This window comes from Sardina pilchardus, chromosome 3, assembly GCF_963854185.1.
Source record: "Sardina pilchardus chromosome 3, fSarPil1.1, whole genome shotgun sequence".
NCBI lineage: Eukaryota > Metazoa > Chordata > Actinopteri > Clupeiformes > Clupeidae > Sardina > Sardina pilchardus.
In genome coordinates, this window is record NC_084996.1 from 3639736 (window position 1) to 3660325 (window position 20590).

Sequence of the window (20590 nt, forward strand, 5' to 3'; positions counted from 1 at the left end):
CTGCATTACTGAGGGAAAATGGAGCCACAGTAGAGTTCACTACCCCTTGTCGCCATCAAGCCTGTTTCCATACCACCTTGTAAGTCATGCCGTCATACAAGCACATTGCACTGTGAACATGTAATATAGGCAAGAACTGTGAACTGCTGGTGTATTGCATTTTCAACATGCCTTTTAGATACATTGCCAAAAGGTCTGCATTATGCGGATCCTAATTTTGACAAGCTTACTAGTACAGCTCACTACCTCACTCCTGGGTCAGCTGCAAAGATAAACCCCAGCTGACCCTGATAGGGGTCGGACCCTCATCTGATCTGGTGTTGATCCAGCAGATCTGAGCCAGAAACTGTTTGAGAAATGCTATCGGACGCTATGTGATGGTGTCTTAACTTGACCGACAGACTGAAATGTGAAAGACCTAGTTCCCTCTGCCTGTCTATGTGTGGTTTGTCAGCCCTGAGAGTATCACGCCCACCCCCGATTCTGACATCCTCTACGCTACACCACAAGCAGTTCTAAATGTTCTCAGAAATCCATTACATCACAGCTCTTCCTTCCTGCCTTTTGCATGTACAACCGCAGCAAAGTGCCTCGATCCTGCAAAGCAACAGCTTGGTAGAGATACATCTCTTATCAAACGCTACAACCTTGCAGGGGTTGATGGTTTTTGAGGGCTGATTGTTAAATTCTGCAATGTGTGAACTTGTGGAGTTTCATTATTATCACACATTAAGATGGAGTAACCTCTCAAATAATCATGCCACCATTGCTGTTGGCTTTACTACTTTGTTAAAGGTTGCTGTTTGCTGGAGTCCAAACAGTGTGGTAATTCACTTCTTATCAGTCTGAGACACTATCCCACTACTACCACAGGCCTATCAAGTTTCACTTCCCAGGGACATCTGACAGTGGATAAATAAAACACAGCTCAGATGCACAATGCCTCTCATGTATGACCCTACACACTCTGCTATTTCAACTGGAACGTCTCCAGCCATTTTTCTTTACCCAGATTAGGGGTCTAAAGCCAGACCCTCAGATCGGTTAAATGTTCTCCTGCCAAGGAGATCTGTTCAGGAATGCCGTAGTAGGTTGCCATTTCACGGACTGATCGCTGGCGTAATGAGAACGGAGAGCCAAGTGTCCTCTGTCTTATTTCGACATGGTGGGATTATCTGTGTGTCAGCTGTGGCTTGCTCTTTTGAATTTGAACACTAACTCTTCTCTGACTCACTCTGAACTGTGAGTGGTCTGTCGGGTTTGGTGGAGGAGAACAAGCCATTTCCTCTCATTAAGGGTTATATGCTTGTGCCATTCATCACTGTAATTTGAAGGGGATTACAACAAATCAGTTTACAGTCTGAATTTTCTTAGACGGTAAACTGTGTCATGTGGTATGAGTTTGACTTTTCCTTCCTGCGTTATGTGTGTTTTTTCATATCTGGTCAATGGACAAAAGTGACTGCTAAGAACCATAAACTAAACGGCATAATGATGGTCGGGAGGGTATTAGAGATAAAGATGCCTGCGAGTTGAAAGATCAATGGTGAGCCATGATGCTTCAAAGAGTAGGACTAGATAGTGAGACAAGACCCACTCCCTTCTCCTCTGCACTGACTGCACCTGATTCGAAAATGGATGTGAATATACAAGAGACGATGAGAGTCCTGGTGATTGTGGTCTGAGCTCCAGAGAACTGGTGATTCACCTTTTCTGTTGCATTCTGTGTCTGCTACGGCTCAAACCAGAGAGCATCCCCAGGATCTGAAGCTCTGCTCGCTCTCTGTCTCTCTCTCTCCACACGTTGGCCTATGCCCTTGCTGGGCATTCATGAGTGAAATGGAGAGATCAAGGTTTTACCTGCATCGTCTGATGGATGATGAGGTCCGTGGAGTTGTTATAGCAGGACTGTCCTTGCAAATAAATGTCTCTTTCGGCGAAACCTGACTGGTGAGCAGCACACAGAGGCATGTTAGAATTTGGTTGCTGAAGCGTAGGCCCACAGTGCATTCAGCTGTTCAGCTGTATGTGGGAGGCAGGCAGCTTGATCTCTCTATGCACTTGCTTGCCACTGGAGATGTTGTTGGCATGACAACAACTTTCAGTTTAACACATCCTGAATCACACAATGCTTAGTAAAACTTCAAACCAGGTTTTTGATTTATTAGTGTGTATATTTAGATGTGAAAGGGTTGCCATATATCGTATATATTGTATTGCTTATGCATTAAATACATTAGACTGAAAGAATAAAAGGATCAAAGATATATAACCAGACTCGGGGGATGGGGGTGGGGGGCAGGGAGGGGGCGACTGGTAGTGCCCTCATGGTTCCAAAAGTGTATAAAGTGCCCTCAAAACTAAGTGTCCTACTGGCTGGCCTTCAGATGAGAAAAATGCTTCAGTGTCCTCTGGAGTGCTCCTTAAGCAATAAGTTGTGAGGATTCGCCTATGAAGTCAGAAAGTTCAACAATGTGTCTTAATCAGTGTACCCCATAAAATGGTCTACACTTGGCATTCCCTCGCCTATGTGTTCCCTTCCATTGGCAAAGGGTGCCATTATGGAGTGCCCCTATGAGTCCCACAGAATGTCCTTTCCAGTACATAATGCAGTGGAATGCAGTGTTGTATAGTGTCCTACAGGTTAGAGTGCCAAAGCTCCTCTAGTGGATAAAATGTGATGAAGAGTGAAGTAAAAAGTGTCCCTACTTGCATCAATTTAGGGAAGTTTCATATTGGATTGCCCTGTGGTAGAAAAAAATGTAATTGGTACCCTTACAAGGAGATAAACTTGCAGTTCCCTACAGTGCTTTTCTGATGAAAAATAATCCCTGTGAAAATAAGATGTAGAGCCTTTATGTATGTTTTCCTGACCACATGCCCTCTAGGGAAGGTTTTCCTAAAGTCAATGCCGTGATGTCTAGGGTGCTACCAATATGTTGTTAGAAGGGGCAGATAAGCTAGGCTAATATCTAGATGCCATATCCAAATGTATGAGGCTTGAGATATGGTGACCCTGTACCTTGTCTGAAAGTCTGAAGTGAATCGGACCGGTAGTGTATGTTATGTAAGTGGACATGCGCGCACGCACGCACACACAGAGAGGGAGAGAGAGAGAGATGGACGGAACAAATTACAATACCCTTCCTTTCAAGTTATGGGCAAGAGTGCAAATAATGGAGTTACCCTGTTGCTAAACATTTGGCAAGATCAAGGTAAAAGGGGATAAAAACCGTTAGGCCCATTTAGCCTTCATTTCAGTCTCTCTGTTTCAAACTATGCAAAATGAACTGCCAAAATCTCAAACATTTTCATGGGGGAGGTCCCCCAAATGTCCCTGCACTTCCAACAGCCTGGGTCCACCACTGTCTATTCAGAAGAACAGTGTCTAGAAAACAGCTGGTATGGCTTGACAAAGCAACTCCATGTGATTGAATGGTTGGCAACGGCACATATTAACAACCATGATTTAGTATTGAATGAAAATATTGGCTCTTTGTGGCCCATTTAACTAGGTCCTTTCATTGAAAATGAATAGTAGCCTATACCCCAACCAAAATGGATCACAAATGACTACAGTAACCAAATTACCATTTTCAGAATCAGAATAAGAATTTGAGAGCGAACATTAAAAGCACGATGGATTTTGCAGTGGATCCTAAACGCCTCTGTACATTATTGGTCAAATAGCCTACGTGTGTCTAGCATTAGTGGACAGATCTTTGCCATGTACAGTGTGATATAACCCATACATGCTTAAGCTTATAGTCGACATGTGCCTCAATTGAACGGTGTGTGATAGATAGAAAAAAAACAGGCCGTGAAGTGATCATGCAGTCAATCATGTTTGAATGTTGAATGCCATGTTGAATAGTACAATTTACAATGATCTTCTGTTACGTTGTAACCACTTTTGCTACAGATCCACCTCCACTTGCACCCTACAGAGGAAGCTGTGATAGTTGGATGTTGTTGTGGGAAAAAGATACAGTGATTAAATTTCATTTGAGTATATGCAGCATAAACCCCTCGCCTTTATACCTACCACTTACTGCTTATTGTCTAAATTTTCATGAGATGCAGTCATTGAGGACAGTTATAATCTGTCAGCGACAGCTGTAACAATGGTAGCCAATTGTATGGAGTTTGTAAGGGTATGGCCTAAAGTAAAATCTACAATACCAATGCATTAGTCAACCTAAATGGTGATAGATAAGGTCATCACATTGTATAAGTTGTGGTCATTGTTGTTTGTTTCCAACATGCCAGTGACATAAATGCTTACAAACCATGGATATAATTTCTGAAAAAGTGGCTAGCCTGTGCCACTGGGTAGTGTGCTTGCTGCAGTTAAGCCTTGTATTTTGTCCCAGTCTATACCTCAAAATAAGACTATTATAATTGAGACTGTACAATTAATCGATTTGAATATTTGAAATGTGAACAAATGCAAGTAGCTATATTCACAAAGGTAGCAATTATACGCGCACCTTGCAACTCTGTCCCAGTGAATAATTTTGTCACGTCTATGATTTTTATATTCAGCTCATCATCCATGTGTGACATACAGTCAAGCTTACTTAACAGGAGTGCTTGTGCTTGTCATACTAGGCATGCTCAGAAGTGGCCCAACTTAAAGCAATTTGGGAAATATTGAACTGGAGCTTGGCTCAGATCACAATATCTGTCAGAGAAATCGCAATTCAGTTATTTTTTCCCCTGCTGCCTTAATTGGAACATGTATGCAGCTAATATAATATAATCTAAATGGAAAGCACGCAATCATGGTTAGGCCTACATGTGAAGCATAGCTTACTTGTGTTCGTCTCCAAACGCACCAATTGCGCCATCAGAATCGTGCGCAAAACTGAAAAGTTTTGAATTTGCCCCGCAAATTCTGCCTATATGACTTTGACACAACTGAGCGACAAACAGATAAAGATCGTATTACTTGTGTTATTCAGATTCTAGAATTTCCCGTCTCAATGCTTTGAGTTTATTAGCAGATACTGGATTTGAGGACGTTATTGGCACCCGTGTTGTTCTTTGCTTGTCTAAAAACATCCATCCATTTCATGAAGACTTTGCCTATTTCATATTCCGTTTTACAGAAGACAATTGAATTATAAGCATATGCATAGATTCATCTATAAAACTGACAAGCCACAAACAGTACATGTGGGTTATTAATTAATTTACATGTATGTCATCGTCAGTAAAAAAAAAAGGGGCACAATTCAAGATTTTTTTATTTTATTTTTTAAATCAAACGAATGAAAAAAAAACCTTTTGGCTTATTAGAGAGTAAACTTTCACAAGTCCCAAACTGTGCCTAAGTGAGTAAAGTGAATGGGTAACGCCGTGTTATACTCACCATGCATTTGGTATACTGCATGTTTAAGAAATGAGATGCCACATGACTAAAAAAAAACACCCTAACACCTCTCTCAGATATCTTTCGTGATATTAATCGACAGTCGTACACTTTAACTGTTAAGGAACTTATTGATGCATGAATGCATTTATGGAGAAGATATGGTGCAAGCGCCCAGGCTTGCTTTTGGGTAAACCCGTCGCTACGTAGGTCTGCTACTTCAACGTGCGTGCCGCGCACACACACACACAGCCATGTCGTTACCATAGAGGGATGTTACATTGGTAGGCGTAGGCCTCAGTTGATGAACGTCTCGGTATTTGGTCTACATAATGTTCTGTTATACTGTTCACCGCTGGAATAATTGTGAAATAACATAGGCCTACACCGTCACCGACTGCCCGAGGCCTACATGAAGTATATGCCGTCTTTTAGGACAGGCCTGATCGACCAAAGTTGTCGACCATAAAATATTGCTATAGTGCCATAGCTCAGTTGGTTAAAGCACAATGGCATAGTTCACTGTCATGGACATGCATCATAGAAATAATTTCCGAATGGAACGTTAAGTGCTTTAATGTCCCTTTAGAAAATGTAGGAATGGGGACTTATCAATGTGCGGACATACTTATTGAGAGTACACACAGTGGAATACGCTCAAGCAACCCTGTAAACACACAGTAAACACACAGTGTGAAAGAAATGTTCTCACTGAGACAAAATCCTTCCTTCAACTATAATGTATCCTAATAAAGGCTATATAATAAGATAGGACAGCCTACTCTCATGATATAATCCATCAAATTGCATTTGCTTACCAAACTGTATCTTCTTAACACATATTCATGACAAATGTCTATGGGTCAATTTACGAAAGTTTTTAAACAAGGCCTCTTTAGATATTTATTTTTTACATAATCTGTTACATTACAGCGTCCCATTCGGGAAAACCTATGCATGCAATAAGTGACCATACCAACCTTTTGTGAAGCCTTGGTGCTCTGTATCGCCTAGCTTTGATGTCAAAGGGTCGTTACAAAAAGATCTAAACCGGTCCATAAAAAACAATCCTGTAACATAACTGCTAAAGAAAGTCATACTGACTTTACTGCCCCCCAAAACGGCAGAAAGCGCAGTGCCCAAATGATTACCACGTCGAAGGCTGTCACAGCTGCCCAATTTATTTTTATTCACTTGAAGTAAAAAACTAAAATGTTTATCTAATTCATTTGTAATCAATTTTAGCAGTTTAAAGGTAGGATAGATAGCCTAAGGCATTGACCTGGTCCTTTGAATTACCCGTGGTTTAATGCAGGCAAAAAATATATTAAGCTATAGCATACCGATATTATATTTAGTGATATTAAACATCTACATTTAGATTATCAGTGAATTACAAACGCTAAAGACTGTGGGTAGGTCTGGGTAGGCCATAGGCAACCGCAATTAAACTCATGCAACATGAAATCACAGCACGCAAAACAGTAGGCTAGCCTATATTGGCAGTTTGTTGCAACATGAAACAAAGAACAAGCAGGCCTGTAATAATGTGTCAATTTGTTAATTTATTCATAAGCATGTTACACAAACCCACCTCTAAAAACAATCGTCAGAAAGTGCATGGCGGTCGACATAATGCTGGAGACAAAAATATATAAAATCCAGTAGGCCTAAGGAAACGCTATTCCTGTTGATTGGACGGTTGAAAACAACAGACGGCGAAACGTCTCAGATAGCACATGTATAAATCTGTCCGTAGGTTTCGACGAAACAAAGGCAAGTAAACAAAGAAGAACGTGCCGTCATTCACTGTTGATCCACCGGACACTGAATGCCTCGCTACACCACTGCTCCTGTCGCCACGAACCTTCCTATTAGCCTACATTCTTACGGCTTGCTTAAACATCAAATTCCCTCGGCAAATATTTGATATCGTCCCAGTTCATCCTCAAAAAAGGGGATAATCCAGCGTCGCTGTTTTCCACCAGAGACGATGCTCACTGCAACTTAACGTTACCTAGATAACGTCTGTACATTCTAGAAAGGTTACCTTGAACAAGAGTACTCAAATATAGTCTTTCCCTTCGCACCATTGCTATTTCAGTCTCTCCCCCTCTGGTTCCTTTAAAGGATGCCTTGAAACAGCCTCTTCGGCGTACGACGAGGGTATTTTGAAACCGCTCGAGATTTTTTCTGAAGAAATTGCAACAAAGAGACGCATCAGGCTTTTGGTTTTTAAATCGAATTTACAAGTTGTAAAAGTAGGCTAACTTACCCGTAAGCTACAAGTCCAATTTTCATTTAAAATCGTTTAAAGTAATCAGTCAAAGCTCCAATAGTACACACCATACTCTGGTTATACCATAGCACTCTGAAACCGACATATGACATTTCTATGCGAGCTTAAACAATTTAGCAGTAGGCTACGAAAGGTAGCCTATGGGGACCAGAAGTTACGGAATAGACTTGCAGACAGACAGACACAATTTGAATATACAGCTACGACCAAACCATACATTTGCCTATGTAAAATGCCTCTTCTCCCAAATAAGTCCAGCATGTCTCAGCTACTAGCCAATGTACAATTAAATGTAGGTCTACGATTAATCTATGACTCGCCAGGGAGTCATCTATTGCCAAATCACTCACGGCGTTACGATAAGCCAAAGTCCAATGTTTCAAAAGTAGACAATGCATGGTAGCCCAATGTTTCACCCGAGTTACACGGTCTCAATCATCCAGCTAGTAAGTAAGTAAATTACAGGCGATTCCCATAGACTTTCACAGATGGTTAAATCGGAAGCTGCGCACTATCTTGTAGAAATAACGCCAAATACGGAGACGAGAGCGCATGGATGGCTACACAATAAACCGTTTTGTGCAGTTTGAATGGATCAACATTTACGGAGGAAACCCCAAGCCCTGATATCTGAACTCTTCTGCTCGAATAACCTTAAGAAAGCCTCTCCGTTTAGCTATAAAATTGGCAGGACGTTGCTGTGTGCCTAACGAAGACCGTTTTCGCCCATTTTAAATCAACGAAGCTTGAGCAGCCTTGAAACTGCCCTCAAAAATTTCTCACTGCTTGTTTTGATCATTCAGCCTTGAAGTAAGGGGGAACTTGAAACAGTCCAACCTCCTTGGTCCATAATTGGTTTTATAGAGCTGGCGAGCAGCCAGCTGTTTACATCGCCATAATGGACACTTCCATCCGCCAATAGCAGACGTCTCTGTAGAATTTGTCAGGTTTTGGTCTACTGTAGGCGGGTCTTGTAAACAATGATTGTTTCATTGCTGAAGAGTTTATCGAGACTTACCCAGGTTGTTGTAAGGGGCCTTCCTCCCCAAATGTTGTCCCGTAGAGCACCTTTGGATAGATTCTGAATGGAGTTAGCGCAATCTTCCTTTAATCGGCCGGATCTTGTGGAAGATTTGGATTTTTAACTTTAAGATTCGCCATTTCAAGTAAGAATCGTTGCAGAATATTTGCGATTTTAAATGCGGTTAGGGAGGCTAAAAGTGTTTGTTAAGAACAAATATCCTTAGCCTAATGTAATTTACAAATTGTGAAAAGGCGCGTAACATTTTACGTAGAGCACATTTTACTCGGAATCTTTACGCTGTAGTCTTTTTTCGAGTAGCTTAGTGTTACGCATAGATGCACTTTCACATAGACTCCGAAAAAGTTTAGCAACTCTTGTTCGGAACAATTTGGGTAGTATAATGTCGAAACGTGGCCGAGGACTCCAGTTAACATTATATGCCTAAAGCAGCCGAACGCATGACCACTAGTTTTTCAAACTTTCATCTTGTTATAGTTAAATTCGCCTTTCCTCACACAGTTAAACAAACTAGGGCCATGAAAACACAGTAGCCTAGGGCTGAACATGGAATGGAGGGCAAACAGGCTTTGTGGACCCAGGGTGAAAACACAGGAGCATTTAAGCAGCATCTTTTTCCCCCATCAAGCTTGAATAATTTTACCTTCTTTGCCCCCAACCAATTACACTAAGATGGCATAAGGAGAGCGGAATCCATTCCCCGACAACAACATCGTCGTGTTATAGGCTAGGCTACGTTTACCAAGATCTACTCATGACCGATTTAGGAGAGCAGACAGTTGTTAAAATACTTGGTTTCCACAGGCCGAAATTAGCTTTGATGCATTATTCTAGCGACTGGTTTACTCGTGATGGGGAATGAAACAAAACAAAGTAAGTTGTAGATCTACGTACGTGACTGCTGTAGGTTTTCTGCTTATTCAAATGGTAGAACCGACAACCCTTTCGACACGACCAAGGGATCTAAACAGCCACACTCGTAAACTTATGTTTCGTGCGCTTTGTGGTGCCCTCATTTGCGCTTCCACGTATTGCTTCGTGTTAAGGTTATAAAATGTTTTCTACACATTGGTTCCGAAAATGCGTTTGTGTTTAGCTCGTATTAACCCCTTTCACTGGCTCAATCAAACGCAGGCTATTGATCACTTTATTTTCCATTGCAGAGCAGGCCAACTCAGTAATTTGAACGTGTCAACAATATGTTTAAATTGAACACAGATGGTTTCAAAACATCCAAAAGCTTTGCCAATACAGGCTGCGTTAATTTTCCTTTAAAACCACGAAGCCTACTAGCCTAGTAGACGTCGCTTACGCACTTTGATCGGACGCATCTTTGGATTACGACGTTAACTGCGAAGTAATCGTATTTTTAAGTGCATTACGCGTGCAAATTGAAAACACATTTGCCCGTTTAAGACGGATATATTTGTCAGTAAAGCCTCCCACTTGGGTGTGTATCATTTGGATAAACCAGTCGAAGTTCTAACATAGCTGCAAACGGAGGATACTATTTATATTGTGGGCAGAGCATAGCACAAGAACGGCAACTTACGACTTCCACTCGCAAGCGAATCTCCACAAAAACGGCTGGTGTAGCCAAGACTGTTGGTATAACTTGCATCTAGTCTCTTAAAACGTACTTCAAAAATACTATGTTTGCGTGGGTAATGTAAACACTTGAGCTATTTTAGATAGTTAGGGTACATTTTAATATAAAACTGCGTCATTCTACTACACGGGCCGCAACTAACGTCGAACACGGATTTTCCTTTAAATCCAATAAAACGTTGTTAATTGTGATGTGTCGAGCTGAATTTCCCCTTGTTTTTTAGGTCGGCAGAATGCCGGATAAGGACACGGATATGCCTGGAACCATAAGGACAGTATAGCCAGGACTGGCTTATTCGGAATTTCCGATCGAACAATTTCTTTTATCAAGTTTACCTATTGTGGATGATGGATGGCCGTGATTTTGGACACCCCAGATCTGTTCACGTCCCCCCTCCTTTGCTGTCGGGATTGGCAATGGAGCCACACCGACTTGGAGCAGCCGCTGCAGCCGGGAGAATACCCCCGTCCCCCGGTCACTTGGGCGCGGGGCACCCGGCGTCAATTCACTCTGGAAAATTCTTATCGTCTGCCATTAACCTACATTCTCATCACAGTGAGTACTCTATCTCCGTTACATTAATTGGGAAAATGTGTATTTTATTTTTTAAAGACATGACTTCTAACTAGATTTGCATTGTATAAACTCCGTATCGCAGTTAAACCAGGGATTTTAATGTTGTAAGCAGTTTTCTTCCCGGACGCGCTGCAAGCAGTGTATTTTTGTGAACTAAATTTACGCAAAACACTCTTGTAGTTTGGAAATGTATATTAAAGCTATAGGGCCGTGACACACAAGGCCAAGTTATTGAGAACCTAATACAGTCTAATCGTCCTGGTTCTATGGTTTACAACTACACTATTTTCTGTAGTTAAAAGAAGGCTGCCCAACAGTAGGCTACTGGCTCGGTATAGAGAAGAGAAAGTAATGTTTGACCCTGTTTCACATTTGACGTGATTTAAGTCATTTGCTGGTTAGTTTTCTCCTTTGCAAAACAACAAATAGCCTGCGTCACTATAACAAGCTCCATGTCACTATAACAAAATCCATGATAAAACACGCAACCTTCATTATTTCTGTGAACATCAACATTTAGCTTATAGTGTATGTCAGATCATATATAACTTCAGGGCGCTAAAATATTTTCCCTTTTTTCCACTTGCCTATGTGCATTTTTGTTAAGATCACAGTAGCCTACATGACGAATTCACTAGCTATTAAAAAGGAGGAGGTGAAAGAGTGGGAACAATGTTATTTAGCGACCGAAGTGTGTCTTTAGTTGATAGAATGTGCATGATTGTGGGTGTAGCAGCTTTGTATCCAGAGACCCAACAACCTGTCAGTTACACTGTAGCCTAATGTAATTCTGTTGAAATGTTACTGCTCTATCATAGAATTGGAATTTTTACAATAGACCTAGGCTACTAAGTAAAGGGCGGTTCTTCCTTTTTGAAATCAATGCATCCTTACAAACTGTGAGCAAAGTCGTTGAATCAGTTTCCCTAAGGTTCATTTGGGATTTTTTTGTGATGGGCTGCCCCAGAATGTAGATCCCATGTAGTAAAATGGCAGTCTTTATAGTTAAGTACTTGAGTAGGTCTGAGCTACCTTGCAACTGCAAGCACAAGTGTATTCAATCATGAGAATGTTATAAAATGTATCCTGTAATAATCACAGAGGTTTACTCTTTGCTTAGAATGGCTGTATTTGCTGACTGGGTTGTTATTAAGGAAATTAATGCACAGCTGCCTGCTGCCATTGCATTGTTTAGTTGTGACTGGTGAGGTATTACTCTGGGAAATACATTTAAAAGCAGATTAAAATATTCACAGAGGGGCAAAGAGGATAAGCTTATTGAAGGAGGGAAAAACCCACAAACTCAAAATAGATTCTTGTGCAACATCATGTTGGACAGTCTGTTGCTATGTCAAATGGGATATGTTGAGATGAGCTGTGTTAGTGCTTCTGAGATCACTGGTCATATTATTGGGTGAATGGTCTACAATAATCTGATTGGTATAAGAAAACAGTTTTCATATGTATAGTTACTTGGATGGGCTAACAATGAGCGTTACATAAGCATGAACAGAGAAGAGAATGGTAAGCATAGAATATATATAAATATATATATTTTATTTTTTTTAATTTGTGATTGATTGCAACCCTACAATGCTGATGCCTCCACTAATTAAATTGTGGTCACAAAACATTTTCATTCACCCTTGCACCCTGACTGTGTGGTGAGAATAATCAATAGTGGCATGTGGATCCTAACAACACCTGATGTCCCTTTTAAACCATCTGTAATGAAAAACATAATATTAGAATATAAAACCTGCCAATTTTGATTGGACATGCTATGTAATGACAACAACACCAAGCCGGGACTCTCTCTCTCTCTTTTTTTTTTATATATATATATAAGAAATGCATGTACTCAGTGTAACCACAGTTGATGGAGAAGAAAAATCTTTTTTTTATTTTTTTTGTTAAAGCCGTGTTAATCTGGGATGCGGTGTTTGGCCTTTATGCTCTGTTTCCATCACCATATGTCCCCTGTGGTGTGCTGGACTGCACCATCAGTGACAGATTGGCCTCAGTGCAGGTGAGCTAGCTCAGTTACAACGGTCCTGACAACGACGACGGAGGCAACAGCCAGAGACCAGAGATCTCGGAGCGTTCTTGCCTCTGTAGCATAAATATGCCTGAATTGGTGCTCAGGGCTTTCTAGGCCAATCCGCTCGACATTGCAAAGATGTATTGTTGTCTTCATTCAAAGCAAAGAGGCACATGCAGTCTTTTCCCCCTCTGTGGATTTCTTGTGCCCTTGAAAGCGTAGCGGAGAGCTGACGTTTGACTTTTAATTTAATTAAGCCGTGGAAGACGAGGTACATTCGTATAATGGGTCTTATGATATGTACATATTTCTTAACGTCTCAATAAAGACCACTTACTTTAATTGCTGTGTGACTGGCAATTACGCTGCAGTATATGTTCACTGTGTTTGGCATACGTTGCTGTAGATAAGTTGGGGGAAATACAATATCATTGTTTCTGACTATTTCCTAAACCTACTGTACCTACAAGGGGAAGAGAGTAAATGATAGATTCCCCATGTTTTTGGTTGGCCTAAGTGTCCCAAGATTGTTCAATTATTTCAGAAAGCTGAAATCCCTTTCTGAATTCCACTTTCTGCATGCAAGAAGTATGTAATTTGTTTGTTCAAAGGTGCATTTTGGAGAGGAGTTTTTGTTTGTGTACAATTTTCATTCCTTATCCTTTGCCAGACATTTTCTGATTGGTTTGTGCTGATGCACTGAGAACTGAGAGGCACACTAACCCATTGTGAAAAAAAGCAAAAAAAAACATGTACAGCCAGAAAACTGCAATTTTATCCATCCAAAGAGGTGGGAATCACAGCAAACCCCAAATCATCTCAGTCCTTGCTTAAAAAAGGCTTCCACATCTAGTCTAGTCTACTACAGCAGGGAAAGCTGGGATATGGAACCTCTTTTTTTCCAGAGCCTGGTTTGTCAAGTGTCTCCTAAAATCCTCACTGAAAACAGGCAGCAGGAACATAAACATATGAAAAACTCCCGCCACAAACAATGTCAGGCATGCAGTTCACATTAGTCAGTTTCCTTTTGTGTGTTGAAGGGTCTCGCAAAAACAAGAGCCTGACTACCTTGAGGATTTAGACGGACGTTATTGATTGATGTTTTTAATGATTAGTCACTTAGCAGGTGGACAAATGGCATGTGCCTTAATGCAGCGATATATCCCCCCCAACCCATTACTAGCTAGATGATTAACTTAGTCGGGGAGTGATGCAATTCCGCTTTGATGTATCCCTCTGATTTCTATGTACAGCGATGATTAAGGGTCCTTATTGTATCCAGGAGGTTTGGAAAAGGCATTGGATATGTGTCTCACCCTGATCGGATGATGTGTGAGAAAAGTACAGTGTTTCTGAATGGGGGGGGGGGGGGTGTTATAGATCGAATGGTTATCAGGGACTCCAGCAGAGTAATGTGTTGGGCTAGTTACTAAATTTGCAGGGGATTGCTATCTCCCTGACCTTCTTGTCGCTATGTGTGGGTTTTCAGTTTTGTTTACGCTGTATGTCTGCGTATACATGCCAGATGAAATGACCGCCTCGTGTGTCCGTAGTGTAAACTGGAGGTTTCACCAATGCCAGCTTTACTTGGCAAAGGCAAGATATCTTTGAATCTGCAATGAATTTTCATTCATATTTTGTATTTCATTCAGGGTTGCCGTAATTGCCATAATCTCTGAAGCCTGTGATTGTCCAGTTAGGCTGGGAGCAGCAGGTGTAGGAATTACGGAAAACAAATACAGTGCCAAATTATCTGACCTTCACATAGCTCTTCACAGATGTAGATGGAAAGTTACTGTTTGTGCAAGACTGGAAGTTGGATGTCCGTGACATTTGGTTACAGGGATAAATAGACTTGGAATATTTTAACATGCCATGACATGCACTCTCGTGGAGATTCATTTAAGATCCTGCTTTGTTTGACAGCTATGGCTGTAAGTTTTGAAATGTCCACAGCTTCATCCCTCAGCGGCAAAGACAAATGTCTGTGCAATTATATCTTCTCTTTTTTTTTTAAAGCATTGTTCTGTTCTGAAATTACTTCATGTAGTTGGATGCCACTCCTTTTTTCTCCTTTGGATAAATTTGGTGTGTGCCATATTCATACCCCATGAAATGGCTACTTCGCTCCACAGTTGCACCCCAATAAGTGAGTAAACTGATCACAATCTCCATTAGACGAGACATGCCGCTTGTCCTTCACGCTCCAGTCTGTAGCAAATGAACTTAAATTCAACTAAAATGGTCTCCATGCAAGCAGTCAGTCAGCTGAAAACGCATCATGTGTTTATGGAATGAGTCAGTTTCCTGACTACACAAACACTACGGTTGCTCCAATAATAACTGTTGAATAGCCAAACCCTCCACCCCCCAAAAACCAACTGAACAAGAGAGCAGGCTTCGTTTATCGTTTTGCCGTTCTCCTTTCTGTAAAACATGTGTTGTTGATTTTGCAAAATGTATGGTGTAATCACAGAGTTTGGCAGAAGCAAATGGCCTCTTATCCTTTATGACTATCTTTTGAAGGGATACTTAATTTAAAAAATGGATGTTGTTTAGCTATTGCTTATCCTAGTATCTCAGGTCATCTCTAGGGTATGTGGTTTTAAATCTAGCCTCTTGCACTGTTTTCACGATTTCCAAAGTGGACCAAAGAAATCGGGAAAAAATAAGTTTCAAACATTGGGATTGTTGTCAGAAGAAAGTTTGGTCTGTCATTTTTACAGCTCTCCCTATATTTTTGTCAGGCTGGAAATATCTTTGTTTTTATTTTGCTGGCTTTATTAGTCTTACGTACTATGCTTATTCTCATGTCTCTTTATTATTTACCGTCATGTAATTGCACGTCTCTCCTGCATCGGTCAGTCCGCATTCCTTTTTTGCACTGTAGAATTATCTGTTACATCAACTGCCGCCACATGTACAGGAGCTTGTAGTTCAGAGTGTTGTGTTTGATATCTTATGTTTATATTTTATGTTTATCTTATGTCATATGTATAGTGCAGCCACTTTATACAGAGACATTATTTTATTATTAAGTTAATCAATGCTTTAATTGCCATTGGGATCAATAAAATATATATCTCTGTAATGGAATAATGGACAAAATAAGACATTGTTGTCCGCTGGATTGTGAGAGAATAACTGTAATGTCTGTAACTGTTTGTAATGATGATATTCACATTGCCTTTTACTCTCTGGAGTAGCTTTTTTTTTGTGCTCGAAAACATGTATAGTGTAACAACCCAATATCCATGAATTTACTCCACTTAGTTTTTGCACTGTTTTAGTCATGAAAAATAGATTTACAGTTTGTTGTGGGGACTGAGGCATGATTGGAATGAGTCACACTGGGCACCCAAAACATGAAATATGCTGCAGTTATTTAATTTGGCAACCCTTATAATTGGATATACACTGGAGCTAGCGATGCAGAATCTTATTTAATGGTCTCTCTCCCTCTCTCTCTCACTCTCTCGTACACTTTCTCTACTTAAAAGCACACCTCAGTATGGCCTTTTCTTCCTATTAACAGAGAGCTTTATAATTGTTTTGAAGTTTGAGCTAGTTAAACATGTAGTGTGTGTGTGTGTGTGTGTGTGTGTGTGTGTGTGTGTGTGTGTGTGTGTGTGTGTGTGTGTGTGTGTGTGTGTGTGTGTGTGTGTGTGTGTGTGCATGGAACCAAAGACTCAAACCTGAATTTTTGAGGGAAAGCTCTCAATGCGAATGGAGCAAAATGGACAGATGGATGTTATTCTTGGATTTGGAAACGCAAACATTCTTTTCCTGCTCTCCTACTCCTTAATGGCTGCTTGGTACCCTCTCTCACTCAAGCCAGCCTGTGTTTTCTGCAGAAGGGATTTAGCCTTTGAATGTGTCTGTAGTGCATTTGCGCAACAAACCCCTTCTGGGAAAGTATGGGAATTTTAAAATGCTTTGGCAAGTACAACAGACCTCTGATTGATTGTTGTTGTGTTTGTTAGAAGAAGCAGTCAAACACAGGAGATGTCGCCGTACACTGCTGTTTTGCTAGCTGGGTCAATAGCATAGCTTTTTTCAGCAGACTTAGCCTCTGTGTGCCTGTATTGTGTAGTTACACACTTTCTGGAAAACAGGAGGTCTACCAAAGTGGCGAATATTTTTGGTGCTGTCTGTAACCACCTTTTAACATGGCTTTTGTAAGGGCCGGTTCAGTATTGATGAATTGGCTGTCAGGTGGTTGATTCAGAAGGGAGAGTGGTGAAATAGGATCAGAAGGTAAGCAATGATTTTGAGTTGTGTGACGTAGTGCCTAGCCAATGGCTTATGTGCTCAAAATCTGTCCGTCTACATTAATCTACTGTAAGAGTATATGGCTCTTTGATCCCTAGAAAAGAATGGCCTAAACCTTATGCAAACCGCCAGTTAATGAACTTTTCAGACCATTGTTCAGCATTGCCAAGCTTGTGTGGGTTGCTATGTTGTAATTGAACACACACACCAGTTAAACAAGGAAAGGAACGGTAGTTAAGTGCACCACTTGTGAGTTGTAAGGCATGAATTGTGTCTTGCAGCCCCCACCACCGGGTCCTATGTGTTAGTGTAACTGGAGTTCAAATGAAATATGGAGCATGCAAGGAATCATGGGAAAATGTAAATGGTGGTTTGATGCAGAGCGTGTTTGAAGTGAGGTGTCCCTGGGAGTGTGTGATTGATCAGTGCTCATATGGAGCATCAGGCGTTCCAGGCCTGCCTTGGTTTATGGGTGGATTGGAACGCACAGGCCCCGCTGGTTGGCCTGGAGACCGGAGGAGATTGCTGACACATTTTGTTCGCATTGTTTTTTGGAGTCTCTCTCTCTCTCTCTCTCTCTCTCTCTCCCTCTCTCCCTCTCTCCCTCTCTCCCCCACTCTCCCCCTCTTGCTCTTGTAAATGCCCCAGAATCCATTTGCAACTCCCAGCCCCCCTCAAAATCCATGTGCGCTCCCAGTTTTCAGATGAATCTACGGAGTAGGGTTATTTTTACACGCCATTGTTGCTGTGATGTCTTTGACATACGTTGTGTAACCTCCCCTGGCATAAGGGGTGCACTCACCCAAGGGCACTTGGAGCAGATTGGCAGTGGCCTTTTTTACTATTATTTCTTACTGCCGTCCAGATTCTGTGCGGACCTCTCTTGCCACAGATGTGCTCGCATAGATCATAGTTTTGCAACTTGTCTTCAGTGTGTTATTACCCAAAGATCCAGAGCATCAAGTGGCTGGAAGTGTAGCTGGGGGCACACATATAAAAGCAGCACTCCGTTCGAGGCACAGCCCTGTCATTTGAAGTCGTCTCTCTCGCTCTCTTACACACACACACACACACACACACACACACACACACACACACACACACACATACACATACACAGAGAGTCCTTTTTAATTTATGATTTATTCATTCTGCTGTTTGAAGGCAGCTACAAGCGGGGCTGTGTTGCCCGAACCTGCTTCACTTTAGAGCAAAGGAACAACATCTCTTGAATCAGAAGGGCCCAGAAGGGATTTAGAGAGAGAGAGAGTGTGTGTGTGTGTGTGTGTGTGTGTGTAGTGTGGGGGGGGGGGGATCACTTGTGAAGGCAGACACGGCCTTGATAGTCCAGGTGTTCTCATTCTCCCCTCTTCCTCTGTACCGTGCTGTGCCACGTTGTGCTGCACTTTCAAGGTGAAGGGGAACGCTGGGGCTGGAGAGGCTGGCGGGGAATTCAGCCGGTGGGCCCGCTCGGCACGGCTCGGCCCGGCCATGATTTGTTGGTGTTTATTTAGCGGCGGGGGGAAAGTGGTGAGAGCTGAATTAATTGTCGGCGGTGCCTCAACTCCGGAGCTCCTAGTCCTGTGACTCTCTCTCACTCTCTCTCTCTCACTCGCCTTGGTGCGGTGCCAAGCAGCGGCCATATGAAGCATGTCTCTCATTGTGTAACCCCCCCCCCCCTCTTTCCACACACACACACACACACACACACACGGTGGCTGAAGCCCTTCAGCTGAAAGGTCGGGGGAGGGGGGGGGGCTGAGCAGTGATCTCAGCCGTGGTGCGACTGACGGAAACAGAGGGAGTCTTAGAAGAAGAGAGAGTGAGAGAAGGAGAGCACACACACGGATAGAGGACAAGTAGAAGTAGTCAAGGAGGAGGAGGAGGAGGAGGAGGAGGAGGAGGAGAGTGGGCAAAAAAGGGGAAGGGGGGGTTGGGAATGTACACTTTCCCTGCAGCCTTGACTTCCCTCTGAATTAAACATAAAGTGTTTAGTGTCCTGGTGTACAGCCTACCCCCCTCTCTCTCTGCGGGATAGGCACCGTGGGCCTGGAATAAAACGCTTTGGCTGTTTGGCATGCTCATGTCAACGCGCTTCATAGCTTCTCTGATGCTATCTCTGCAAGGCATGTGCAATGCTATGTTATTTTTTTCCTTTTACTTTTTTCAACTGCATGACTGGGGTTTTCCAGCTATTGCAGAAGGGTCATGAGCGAATGACACTTCGTGTTTGTCTCAAATACGTTTCGTGTCGTGGCGAGGCTCATTTTACTAATCTCGAAAATGTAGTTAATATCTTTTTTTCCCTCTTTGTGTAACGTCCTCTGGAATCCAAGTGATGCCATAAAAATACCGCTCAATGTGTTCTAGAACGTTCCCGCTACAAGAGAAGCAAATGGTAAATGAGGCGCTTTTGCTTTGATACATCCCTCATTTAACATCTGCCAAAGATGGCAGGGAAAAAAGGCTTATTAAATTGTAATTTGACGGTTAGTGATTTGAAGGCTGATGAGATCAGGTTTCTGTGCAGCGTAGCCCTGTGGCATAGAAAGCCTACACCCATGTCAATGCAGTTTAATTTCAAGTCAGTGGTCTAGTTGTGTGTGAGTGTGTGTGACTGTGTGTGCGCATAGTTACACATGCTCATGGGCACATCAGTAAAGTTCTTTTGCTCAGGGGCTCAGTTTGCTCATGGTTCTTGGGACAAATAATTTTATTTTCTTGTGAGGATTATTCTCTCGCACTCTCCAGAAATGGCAACATCATCCTCTATCCACATCGTAGTGCTTCAATTCTTTATAGTTCAACTGTACTTTTCCCCCTAATTGTTCAAATCATTAAAAACCTATGTACTTGCGTTTGATTACATTTGTGGAGTGATGTATTTCTGTTTAGAGCATATTTGGCTGCCTTTCTGTCCTCTTGGGCCTGTTTATTTAATTCTAGTGATAGGGATCACCCCTCATGTATACAGGGCTGATCTTTTAGATAGGACCGACCGGATCTTCCACCCTCGTCCTTGCAGTCCTTTGCATCTGTGTGTTATTTTTTTGTAAATAGAATAAAAGGCTGGGCGCTGTGGTCAGGTGTGTAGTGGAACACACACACACACACACACACACACACACCAGCGTGAGCGACCGGCTACGGGCGTGCTGGCCTGGATTAAGCCAAGCCTCTGAAAAGCCAACAAAGGATGAGAAATGAAACCCAGCTCTCTCATGTCGGCCGCGGCCTCCTGTTTCAGCCGGAGTGCTGAAGAGGCCCGAACTATTTTTACACCCTCAGTTGTGGCGAGCACGCCGCCATCCCGCCCTCACGGTAAAGACATTCTTTGTGCTCCGTTTGGTTTGGTTTGGTTTGCCAGGGAGCGAAAT

At 42.1% G+C, this 20590-nt stretch overlaps 1 protein-coding gene across 6 annotated transcripts in view; it reads left to right on the forward strand.

The window, feature by feature from the left end:
• Nucleotides 1-8687: 8687 nt before the first annotated feature.
• tnrc18 (trinucleotide repeat containing 18) overlaps nt 8688-20590 on the forward strand; it is a 73610-nt gene continuing 61707 nt past the window's right edge. For 5 of the 6 annotated variants that reach the window (XM_062531366.1, XM_062531368.1, XM_062531370.1 and 2 more), the window contains exons 1-2: nt 8688-8839; nt 10548-10879. In XM_062531366.1, the coding sequence (XP_062387350.1) occupies nt 10669-10879 (211 nt within the window). In that variant the 5' untranslated portion in view covers nt 8688-8839; nt 10548-10668. Of the gene's footprint in view, nt 8840-9269; nt 9589-10547; nt 10880-20590 lie in introns of those variants that run through there. The other variant, XM_062531367.1, reaches the window with a different exon arrangement.